Source organism: Chlamydotis macqueenii, chromosome 12, assembly GCF_036417535.1.
Source record: "Chlamydotis macqueenii isolate bChlMac1 chromosome 12, bChlMac1.mat, whole genome shotgun sequence".
NCBI lineage: Eukaryota > Metazoa > Chordata > Aves > Otidiformes > Otididae > Chlamydotis > Chlamydotis macqueenii.
The window spans coordinates 22,896,081-22,908,985 of record NC_141567.1 but is presented as its reverse complement, the minus strand read 5'-3'; the positions used below and the strand labels follow the sequence as shown (position 1 = coordinate 22,908,985).

At 38.6% G+C, this 12,905-nt stretch overlaps 1 protein-coding gene across 1 annotated transcript in view; it reads right to left on the bottom strand.

The window, feature by feature from the left end:
• NEDD4 (NEDD4 E3 ubiquitin protein ligase) overlaps positions 1-12,905 on the bottom strand; it is a 61,656-nt gene that overhangs the window by 46,323 nt on the left and 2,428 nt on the right. The window contains exons 2-3 of the mRNA XM_086757025.1: positions 2,665-2,738; positions 973-1,051 (exon numbers count right to left, since the gene is read on the bottom strand). Of these exons, the coding sequence (XP_086613151.1) occupies positions 973-1,051; positions 2,665-2,738 (153 nt within the window). The remainder of the gene's footprint in view (positions 1-972; positions 1,052-2,664; positions 2,739-12,905) is intronic.

Sequence of the window (12,905 nt, the reverse complement as noted above, 5' to 3'; positions counted from 1 at the left end):
TTATCCCATCTAACAATCCACTTAAGTACAAAAGCGTTAACCTTGCTATACCAGTTAAAAGTCACTGTAGAACGGAGACAATTTATAAAAGTATTCTCAGAATTTGGGTAACACCACAGATGCCAAGAAGCACCCATCATACAATCCAAATCAGTTAATTTATGATATGTCTTCAGTAATAATCACTGCCTTCTCCCCAGTCCGCTATTCACACTGCTTACATGCGAACATATAATAATCCTGAAATTATGAACTCTTAGCAAATGTCAAATCTCTCAACATAATCTAGATAGACACAATATAACCTCCTCAATTAAACACATCTTTCAATTGTGGCTATTTTTAAAAATACTAGAAATACTTTGAACTCTCATAGTTGCTAAATCAACAATTATCAACATGAAAGAAAAAATGCATGAGTGATCTTATAACATAAATCACAGCCATTATCCAAGAACAACAATTTGGAAGAGTATACAATTTTTTCCTTTTCAGTTGATCTAACATAACCTACTGGTACTAAGACTGACTTTTTCCTGCAGGTATTCTAGAGAAATTGTGCAATTTTATGTTGAAACACAACGAATTCTGTTTCTTTCAAAGAAAAAAGATAAAAGTTGTACAGCAAGGAAAAAGAGTAAGAAGTTGTACAGCAAGACCGAGATTCTTACATCATTAAATATCTCAGAAAATCAGAACAATCCAGTACTCTCATGAAACATGTAGTTTTGAATCAGTACTCACCTTACATTCCTTAGTGTTTCTCTGCCTTTCACTAAAATTACTGAAGGGAAAATACCAAAATAATGCCATGAACAGAAAGCCAGCAGGTCATGGAACGTACCTTTCCCCACGTCTGTTCACTCAAGTGACATATTAATTCTTCTATTTTCTGTAGTATTAACATTTCCTCTAGAGTCTGATCAAAAAACCAAACAAAACCACCACAACCAAAAAGAGAAGACAGCTAACCTTTTTAATAGTTTTTGTCTGAACACTGGTAAGGACTCCATTCACTGGATCATACACTGTCACTTTCACATAGGGGTCACTGGGAGGGGGAAAGAAAGAGATAAGCATGATGCTATACATTCTTTTTTTGTCAGCATTATTAGCAGTTGAATTTTAAAAGGCTTAAATTAATAGAAGCTATGAAACTACAAGTTACAAGTACTTTATGAACACTGTACACATCTGTACTCACAATCATTTTCTAGATAGCTTTAAAGATAAAACTAATCTAAACATTGTTACTAACTATGACCATACTAGCTATGTAATTTTATAATCTGTATATCACTACAATTTGATTCTCTCTCCTCTTTCACAGTTCTTATTTCATGAGAACACATTTAATAAATCCTCATGCATTTCAACAAGACACACATAAAAAAAACAATTGTGATTGAAAAAGCTGGAAGTATTAAATCTCTTGGTTTTAACAATTTAAAATACCTGGAATCTGAGGTACTTCCTTGCACACGTAATAGTTTTACTAAATGTTCTATCAGTTTCACAGAGTTTGAGTTTAACCTGAATTTTTCTGCTAATGTAGTTGTCCTAATATGGTTGCTTAAAACGGCCTACTGCCTCAGTTGTTTGTTTGTTTTTTCTTCTAGTGGTACAACAGACAACAGATGATACCAGTATCTAGTTTTCATTAACAGAGAGTCAAGGCATTCAATTGCTCAGAGACTAGTAACAAGACCATCTGCTATACGGCAAAAGAGCATACAGTTTTCACATATTTAAGTTACAATGAGAAAAGCTGCCCTGTTTTTGTTTAAAGTAAAAACATCGCACATGAAAAAAAATTGGAGAGACTGTCTGGCTTTAGGGAAAATATGAATATCACAAGAGAATTTTTTCTAATGCTGAACCGATGTCAGACGTAACAATTCTGCTAGTGCTAAAATAACAGCATTCCTGTGCATATGGCAAAGCAGCTGACAGCAGAACAAGTACTAAACCCATCAGTACTTTTCTAGACCCTCTGTACATGGGCCAGAAGAAAAAGCAGCTTTACTACAAGCTGCATGCTGCCCCTTGTCAGTTCTACAAGGTCCTAAAAAGCATTTCAATTACAAAGCTTGCTCTTTCCTGTGGTAAATGTTAAGCCACTTTGATTGTTTCTTCCCTTATGCAGATTGCCAGCTTCTAAATTTGTACACACCCAGAGCCTGCAGCCACTGGCAGGGGTTTACCACATCTATAGAACTCATGGGTGCTGTCCCCCATATAATTTGAGTTGAAATAGACTTGTTGCTACCAGTGTTTAGTGTTGTGGTCATTCCAAGTCTTTAAAGCACAGATGAGACAACTTTGATTATAACTGAACTCTTGTTATTTTAGCTGTAGTCTACCTGAAGTAAAATATACACATGTATCTATCCTCCATGGTAGAACTATTTTACCATGCAGAGAATTAAACCTCCCCACACGTTGTTTTGCCAATGCATAAAATCCATGCAAGTCACTCTTGGGCAAGAAAACATCTACCTTCACATTTACATAGTCTCTGATAATTCTATAAGTTTACCAGTTAAAACAGTTCTGATTTTTTTTGGAGAGAGGCACATCAGGATTTACTAAGATCTAAACAGCTGTGGAAAGAAAGTAAAGAAGCAACTGTCTTCTTAACACATTAAGGGCACATATTCTTACCTGGCTCCTAAGATATCCTTCTTGGCCAGGCCAATTCCAGCTATAACTTTCACCCTTACAATTCGTGTGTTCTCCTAAAATATGAGATAACATATTCAAGATGCATTCAGGTTTATTTTTCAGATCTACTTCTAATTCATAAAGCTAAAAGCAATTATTGGCATAATTTTGAATTTACACCAAAAACTATAGACTAAATAATGCAGTCACTTTGTCTGATAGAAACAGCTCCAAGTTTCAGTAGCATATTTATTCTACCTTTACCACTTTTAAAGTCTTATCACCATCGTATCCACATATGATGGTAGACACAGAATCCAGAAAACCAGTTAAGTCAATGCAGTAGGGTTTGGGGTTTTTTTAAGTTAACCTTACTTTATTTCTTGGCGTACTAAGTGTCTGAGATTTTGTTTTGAGTTATTTGCTTAATGCCACAGGACAGGATTATTAATCTAGCATACCTGCCAGCCTTCTTTCCCAAATTCCACATTGTGCCAGCAGCGGCAGTCACCATTTTCCCCAGCAAGCCTTGCAATACATTTGGATCACACTGCATGCAGTATGTACATCCTGCATAGCACACACATGAAGATCTTCTACAGCAATGGTAAGGGCAAGCTGTCACAATTCGTACAACAACTTCTACCGCTCCCAGCTACACAGGCATCTGAGAACAGATCCCACGTTTCTCAGCTGGCATATCTCAGCCATCTTCTCTACAGAGTATGCAAGGACCTTTGTGAGAACACGCTCTGAAGAGCAGGACACCTTTTAGTGCACGTGGGCATGACCTGTTATGATGCAAGGAATGGATTGTCATCTACATCTCACTAGCCTTCAAGCGAGTCGCATTAAACACTCAGACAAATGCATATGGACCAAGCAAGTTTTCACCTAACGGTATCTTGGCATTCATCAGAGGGTGGGAAACAGACTCTGACCATAAATTTATTTACTGAGGGGGAATGAAAGGGTATCAAATTTATCAGAATAGATTAATAAAGCAGTAAAGAACTCTGGAAAAAAAGCAAAAATAAAGAATTATTGTATCAATTATTATTTTATAGCACAGAGAGGCCACGCTTAAAATACTGGGATTTCTGAAGTGACCTGTCAGCAGGGTATGAGATTTTTAAAAACTGAAACACTATTTCAGTCACAAGTTATTCAAATTACAGCTTCACAGGACTGACATAACTGATTGTGCCCCTGCTGTTAATTAATATAGCTGTGTAGAGTCTTACATGGCTCATCTGATAAGCTACTGCATTCAAGAGAGGGAAAAAAAAAAAAAATCCCAACAGCTGTGACCATGTCAGAGGAAGAAGACAAGCGAGCACTGTTTCTCTGAAAAGCAAAAAGCTTTGCAGATGAAGGACTGTTTGTAGGCAACGGCTAGCCAGAGACACTTGTGAGGAAAGCCAATCCAATCTAGGTGGTTAAGGAGTTAAACAGATACCATGAGCAAGGGGTGAAGCAGCAGACGTTGTCCCTGGGGCTTTCCTGAATTCCACATATGACTGAAAGTGCTTTCGAAAGCAGACTAGTAGGAAGCACTCAAAGTTTTTTTTATCATTGTCCTCCCATATAACCACAGGACTGGACTCCCTATCCAGTACCAATTGGAGGGGTTCATAAAGCTAACAGAGAACTGCATGTTAATCCTGTGGCACAGACTATTAGCTAGCAAAGTGAAGCTGAAAACAAACCGCTAATTTTTACTTTTTTTTTTTTTAAAAAGCAAGTTTCTCTCACCCTCTATAGTTAGAGGTGATTGCCAGGGGACTGAGATGAACATCTACAATATCCACCTGCTGACAAAACAGTCATTTGGCTGGAGTTGTTGCAGCCAATTGACAAGTCTGTCTTCTACCTTCACCTCAAAGAAAATTGTCTCCTACTAGGAAATCTAATCATTCAGAAAAGAAAGACTTAACAACCAACCTCATCCAGCACCGACCACTAGTAGGTGTCCTAAGCCTTCAAAATTTTTAGTTGTGAACAGGTCTTAAGGCACATAAAGTTACCAGTATGTTTTATTACTGCAATAGAATTGAACAGATTTAAGAAAAAATAAGTAAAAAACTATGTTGGCATCAAATTAAGAAGAGCCATTTGCTAACTTTTTTTTTTAATCACAAATATCCTAAAACATCCACTCTTGTCTTAACATTCCAAAACAGCGTCCAATTTATCTTCTATCAATTCAGTGGCATTCAACATCAGCGAGTTTCAGAGATTGCTCAAGTTGAAGAACACCACGTTTGCATTTTCCACTCTCACTGAGCACTTCTGCATGGCTACCCTCACCCAACAAGAGGAGGTCCTCAGTCACAGCCCACGGGACCCAACCAAAAGAATCCAGCTTGAAAAAAACAGAAAAAAAAAAATCGCACTGTCTCCTTCTCAGAAAATGACCAGGAGCAGACGTTGGTGTAGGATACACTGCCCTAAAAGACAAATACCTTTTCTTGCATCGGCATTTAGGTGCTTAGACCACAAGCTTTTCTCAGTTATTCAAGCATGAGAAAAGTAAAGACAATTAGATGCTTTTGGGCACAGGCATCTCGGAGTCAAACTTACAGGGCATCATTGGAGTCCACACAAGGGAGATCTCAGAAACAGGATCCACACTCCTCAGATTTTAATGTTGGCTTTATCATATGGTTTGTTTACTTGTATCAGAACAGATATCTGAATTTATCTGAATGATATTTTACAGAAACACAAGTTGCTTTGTATGTGACCTCAGGAAACTAGAAGCCGCAAACCTGATGTTAGCTTGCTGAAGGATGATTTAAACGTGCCTTACTGAAAAGGAGAGTATTATTTGTTTGGGGTAGGTGCCAAACTAGGACAGCTACAGGATTTTAGTTAGCCCAGCAGAACAACTAAGCAAGCTGACATCTGCTTATGAACTGCCACGTAGAAACATCCTTCTAGATTAACAAAAACAGTTTTAAAGAAATTCTGAATTGTTCACAACAATCTTCCCCACAGATGTCCTTTTTCACTTTCACTACTAAATTATCTCACCCCCAAAAAACCCACCACACACCTTTTCACATAATGTGACAGGTGATACTGAAGGGTTCACTTCTTCCTCTTCCAAGATATAAAGACTAGAAGCTTCAGAAAAAAACCAAACATGCTAACATGCAAGGGCAATACTTAATCACAGGAGATTAGGTTCCCCACTCTCTGGTCACACTAGTGCACAAGGCAGATCAGGAGAAATTCAGGCAGCTCAATTCAAATGCAGCCAGAAGTCGCTCACACTGGAAGGACCCGTTATGCTACAACCCTGCACACCCTGAAGAGGCAGAGGGGCCTGCTGACAGGATACACAGTCTGTGCTGTGACCACATTACCTTTTCTTCCCACTCACTGATGACAGGCAGAATTGCTAAGGAACTGCTGCTACAGCTCAGAAAAGCTGCCCCAGACACGCTGACCTCAGAAAGCAATGAACGGTCGAAGAGTTCCAGGACTATTTGAAGCTAATTTCATGTAGTGACGCAAGCTCTGCGTGGAGACAAAGCATCAGCTATCCAACTTTGGCATCCACGGGTAATACGTTCCAAACCAAAATTTCATGGTTTCAAAGGCAATTTGAACCTTTTATTAACCTCATTCAGGAGATCCTTATTTGCCCCCCTTTGTAGCCACTTGTACAAGAAATGGTGGATCGATAACTGCATCTGTAGATCCAACAGGCAGCTGCAGCCTGGGACTGTTTTTGTGTTCCAAAACACATACTGGCTGCAGCCCATACCTCTGCTGTATTGACTGTAGACACTCTCAAGCTTGCCTTGCTACACTTTTCCACCACTGTGGCACTTCCAGTGGTTCTGGTGGCATAGGAAGGAATAGGCACCTAATCAGTAACCAGGAACACACCAGCTATGTCTAGCAGCACTGCAGCTTGTCTAGGAAACTGCTCTCTCAGACCACTTTATCTGCCCACGAGTCTCTTCCTGGCCATAAATGCCTACCCACGCTTTTGCAGCCCTGACATTCACTTGAAGGGGTCAGTCTGAATTTATTCCGTCTGTACAGCTGAAGAGATGGAGTACTCACTGCTACTTGGAACACACCAGGAGTCTTACAGGTTTAACATCATAGTATCCAGCTGCTCTGTAACACCTATACGCTCTTCTGAGACACGCGGCACAAACAACAGCCCATCAAGGGCAGCAGCTCTGGGCACAGAGTTGCACAGGGGTTGTTTGTGTAGACAGAGCAAGGATGTTCCGCTTCTTTTGATAACATTTGATTGCCAGCCACTTTGGAGGACAGAGGAGGGGAAGAAGGGAACAACAGCCCGCTACACAGCATGATACACAAAATAGAAGCAGACCATTTCACCATTTAAACTGTGAACTGTTAAGCTGTGCGCTCTGAGAATACAAGGACCCCAATGCGAATCAGGTGAAAACAGTGTGGGAAAAGAAGTATTTGTTAAACTACTGAACAAGCCAGGGAGCGGCTGCATAGAGATGAAGTCCAAATAACACCAAGTGTTTATATCAGCTAGTCTGCTGCTAATAAATTAATGGATAAATTCTTTTTAGGGGTTATATAATATTTTTAAAAGCTGAGGGACAGGGTATGTGGAGGGGATAAGGTCACCACATATTACAGAGACTGAACTGTCCAAAAATTCTTGATCTGTTTAAGTCAGCAAAACACCCTTTACAGAGCTGAATCAGCAAGTTAGTTAACTTATTATGAACTTTCAGGTTTTATTATTATTCTATTATTAATCATATTAGTGTACTCTGAAGTGCACGTTCAAGATTAAATGGTCAAAACAGCTGGGTCTGCTAACACATGCCAGTTCACAATCTTTAACAATGAATCTATTTACTAACAGATAGTATGTAACAAGATGATGAAAGAGAAAAATTTCTGACCTGATATGTACACAATCAACAACTTTAAAGCTTAAAAGACAATGCCTGCCAGCCTGTGAAACTTTGAACTGATCATAACACAGAAATCCTTTTTATGTATGCCTATTAAAATAGTTTTAAGATGTGTTCTCTAATCAGCAAAGCAAGAGTCAAACTAATAAAGTGGCACTTCCAGGAGCCAACAGTGTTTCATTTCTACAAAAAACACTATAAATCTACCTGGATTCAATGAATACATATTGAAGTGAGACATTGTTGAAATGTTTATTTTGGGCAAGGAAACAGCATTTGGAAAGAAATTTCAAGCTTCTAAGGAGTTAAAAACTTGCTCACAACTTTATCAGAATAGAATGGTCTTGCCTGGGTTACAGCTGTTTATAGTCCATGACCATAAAGGACAAGTATTAACACTTCCATTCTCACCCCAATCCTTCCCAAATTTACACAGTAGAAAAATGCTCATGACAACTGGGAGAGCCTGTCCCATTACAAGCTGGTCCCTGTAACCGAGTCAGGGGAAGGGGAGGAAAAAGCTCAAGGTTTTTCAGTTTGTGCACTGAAACACCACAGTGTGACACCAGCAAGAGGCTTTTACATTTGCCAGTCACCAACATCTGCAACATCCAGTAACTCAACTATGAACGTGTTACACTACTGACTGCTCTCCTCTGCTTGAAGTGGTAAGACAACACACATAACATGCTATTATCTAATTCAGTGGCTATAAAGGCTCTCTCTGACAATAGCGTAAACACTTCAGGTGCAAACAATTTTACAGGAGTTTTCAGTCAGTCGCAAGCTGTTTCTCAAGGTGGACAGTGATTCCTGACACATCCCAAATGTCCAGCAGGTGACTGCTGGACCAAAACCAGGATGGTTAATCTAATGTAAAACATAAAGTGGTACTATCTGCTGGAGTACTAGACAGCTTTTTTTGAGGAAACCAATATAAGAACGTCTGAGTAGTCCAACAGAGAGCACACGTTGTAGTAAACAATTGCCCTAGGCAATAACATCCTGCTATTCTTTTGTTCCAGTTAGGTCAAGAATCAACTACCACTAAATCAAACCAAGAAAAGAGAAAAGGATATTACAACAATAAAATAGTACCACAGTATCACATTTTAAGATGCTGATGATATCAGGAATTACGTATTACGGCTTTCTTAAGCTTCATACCATATCTGCATATAGCGCACAGATCAAAAGAGAGCAGAAAGCTCAGATTTGGGTATGTGTGGATAAGGCAAGTTGAAATAAACATACTAACAGTTTGGAAGTTCAAAACTGAAACCAGTAAATAGCCTGGTCCAGTGAAATGGCATAAAAAGGAAGGGATGTTCAACAGGCTGAACATGTTCTATGTCCCATTTAGAGCAATCCCTCTCATCCCATGTACTGAGGTCCAGAAAGTCAGTAGAGAGGAAGAAAAAAAAAAAAAAAAAAAAAAAAAAAGAGGTTATCAACTATTATAGAGTGTTCTGCAGTACACATCTACACAGACTACAGACCTCATTAAGGAACAGCTATAAACAGCAAGAAAGGTTAAGACACTTGCAGGGGTAGAAGCATATTAAAACCAAGACGTTGTTAAAGAATAAGTACAAACATAAGAGATAAAGTGTATGTTCATGTTGTCTCTTTTATAGCATGCTTCTTGAATCTCTGAGACATTTTACTCAAGGTACCCAGGTTTACCCTACTAGCAGCTTGTCCTTCAAGCAGACTGTTGACTAAAGACAGACATCATCACATAGAAGGCTCTGCAGCCTAGGAGCAGCTCAGAAACAATGCTGAAAGATTACTTACAGCTAAAGTGACTACACTATCCAGTTGAACAGATAGCTGCCAGTTTCAGCAGATGACACTGCTGTGCTTCTACTAGTCAAAAAAAACCTGTTTTTATCATCAAGTTTCCTAGTCTGTATCTCCTATCCAAGAGCACTTTACTTATTTCAAACTGCATTAAAAGTTTGGCTGTTTTTGTGGGTGGTTTGGTGTTGTTTTTTTTTTTTACCTTGACATTCATTAGTGACCACAGAAGTTATGTTTGAGTGTTTCACCACAAAACCATATTCCTTAATGGCATTTACTGGAGCGATAAGCAGTCTTTTCACCTCAACGAAGCCTTTCAGAGTCTGAATAAGTAAGGATTTGGTCCTGCCATCACCTACACCAAAGTTAGCATAGAATGTTTTTCCTTAAGTGGTCCAGAAGATACTGACATTCTTCACCTGTCTAACATTAAAAACAACTTTCAAGAACAGACATTTTTCATATATTATTTTAAATAAAATTCTTTAGATCTTAAACAAAAAAACCTCAACACATAATTAGAAGATCAGGCTAGCTAAAAGCACTTGTATACTGTAGCCGCAGGAAGGTAGTTCCTGCAATATTCAGACCCTGCACACAATGCAGATATATGCTAGGTGATGTCTAAATAACAGCAAGTGTTGTTAGCATCATCACTTCATTTCACCAGGATGTGGATAGTGGGAAGGAAACTCTGCAGTCTTGACAAACCAGAGAGCACCCTCTTCCCCCGGTATGGCAACCAACAGAGCTGAAACAGCTTTCTTTGAAGAAATTCTCTCAAAGCATGCAAACCAAGTTTTAGATTCAGGAAGATTCCTACTATAGAACTACATTAATCAATCTTGTAAACATAATTAAAGTCATTAACTTCCATCTGCCGCTTACAGTCCAATCTTACCAACTCACTAAAACAACTTAAACGTTAATTGTATCATAGGAGCATTTTGTCTTCATAAATAAAGAAGTCTCATCCTTCAAAATGCTGCTGCTAGAGACTGTATGTAACACCTCAATTCAATTGCAAATTAAGGAAAAGATTCAAGAAGTCAGGAGTCCACTAATGGAGTTATCAGTTTGTCAAGAGAATTTTACTTAGAAAAAAAAAACAACAAAAAAACCCTACCAAAAACACAAAATAAAAAACAAACAAACACAAACAACCACCAAACCACTTTTCAACACGTGCAACCCAACATCCACCACAGTCGCAGTCAGGATTTGTTAGTTCAGTGTGAAAGAAAGGCTTTAAAAAACAAAACAAACCCAGGTACCTAAGACAGCAACTGGAAACAGAATTTATATTTCTGTTAAAAACAAACCAACCAACCAACCACAAAACAGAAAAAAACGCCAAACAAATCCAAAACAAGAACAAAAACTCTCCCAAAATCCCAAACCAGCAAGCATCACCATTTCTACAAATGTCTAAACTACCCCAGGTACACTGGATTCCAGATCATGGTGTGCAATGGGACACTCCTTCACAGCCTAGAATGAATTCAGAGCATTTCTGAAGCACAGAGGCATGCATGTCTTTTTTTTTCTGTTTGGGTGACCCACAAAAGAACAGAGTCAGACGGAGCAGACATCTAGCACAGAGGTCCTGGGGACGCCAGAGGGTTTAAAAAGGAACAGAAGCATGAGGCTGCCTCAAGCTCAGGCACAAACGAGCCAAACAAAATTCCTGTTTTTATCAGAAGCAATCCCGAGGAAGACTAGTCCATGCCAGTATCCAAAGTAATGTCTGAAAGACTTCTGGTCATCAGTGTTATCTCTAAAATACAGCAATAGAAGAAGGTTGTGGGATAAGGCATGCAGAAGACAAACCTTGTATCCAAGACATTCAGTTCACCAGCAGCAAGCTAAATAACCATAAACAACCTACTCCAGGAGCATACCCTAAAGGAATATAAAAATATACCTAAAGCTTTCCAGAACAAAATACCATATGCTTATGGGAAATCTCACGTGACCTGCAGAAAAGTATAACGCTTGTTCTACATAGGACAGCTCTCAAGCGACTGAGAAACCTGAAATGACAAACGCATGCAAGCACAAGTGTATTTTTGCCCGTGAGAAGGTCCCATTACTAGTTTGACCCCTGAAACAGATCAAACACAACAGACACAACAGATGAAAAAAGCTAGCTAACTTAACGTGTTATTGAGGAAACATAAAAGAAGCTAAGCAAAATAAGAAAGCCGTTAATTCAGGCTGGGAGTGTAACAACTCTGACATGCAGAAATTCTTAGATTAAACTGGCTATGAAATACATATATACAGACAAGCAGTGTCATTTGATTAAATGCCATTCCAAAGCCCTACAGTGCAAGCAGGTATTTTAATAGAAAACAGAAATACATTGTCACTTTAGACAGTACTTTAACGATTTTATTTTTAACACAAACCACTGCAAAAGGTGATTCCTTCTGTAAACAAATAAACCACAAAGCCATTAGATATTAGCGATTCTTCCTTCAGTCTCTGAAGGAAGTCATTCCATAACTACTGTGAGAAAATGCTGTATTTACTATTGCAGTCAATTGACAAAAAAACACAGTAACTTGAAGTGAATAGCTCAGTGTCAGAAAACACTTGATCAAAGTGTTTCATCTACAGAAATCCAAGTCTTAGCAACCTGAAAGTTTTGTATTAGGAAGTCCCTCAGCCAAAAACCCTGTAGCTACGGACACCCCAACTCAACAAGCACATTTAAGAACACCAGCAAAGTTACCAACTGCTATGACAAAGAAAAGCAGCAGCAGTTGTGTCAGTCTGTTCCTGCAGATCTGAACCAACACTTGCAACTATATTCAAAGGCAGACATATCCAAAGCACGCAACAGCAGGCACAGTTTCCCACTTCACGGGTCAAGACAGTCTGCAGCAGTTAATGCTCCCAACTGATTTTTTTTTTTAAGCAGCCTGAAGCAAAGAGCACTGTGAGAGAAAGTCTGACCTGGAAGTGGGAAGTACACTTTAAGGTATTTCTTTCCTCTTTAGAAAAAAAAAGTTAATAAGAGGACAAAAAGTAATTTTTAAAATATTATTAGACCTCTTTATTTTCATACATTGACATCAGCTGTAGCAAGGTGTAGAATCTGTTCATTACATACAATCCTGCAATGTAAAATAATTCACAATTAAAAAATTCAGAAATGCAATCAGCATTAAGTTTTAATCTACTGTTCCTAGATTACAATCATTTTAGCCTGCTACTGCATATTGATCCAGTTAGAACTTTTGATAAATGATCATAAACTGTTTCTTTCTAAGAGACAGACACCTTACTAAGTAATCAAAATTGGTATTGCTGAAAAACTAAGACAAGAGAAAATACAAAACAGCAGTTTGTGAGCACGTGACCCCAGATCTCATTTTCCATATACTGCTAAGACCCTGCTCTGAAAACAGAATTATTAATTTTCCCCATTGACTTTTCTAGTGCTCATTATTTCAATATTCAGCTAAGTCATAAGAAGTCCTATGGGTGAGAGAAGGATGCTAT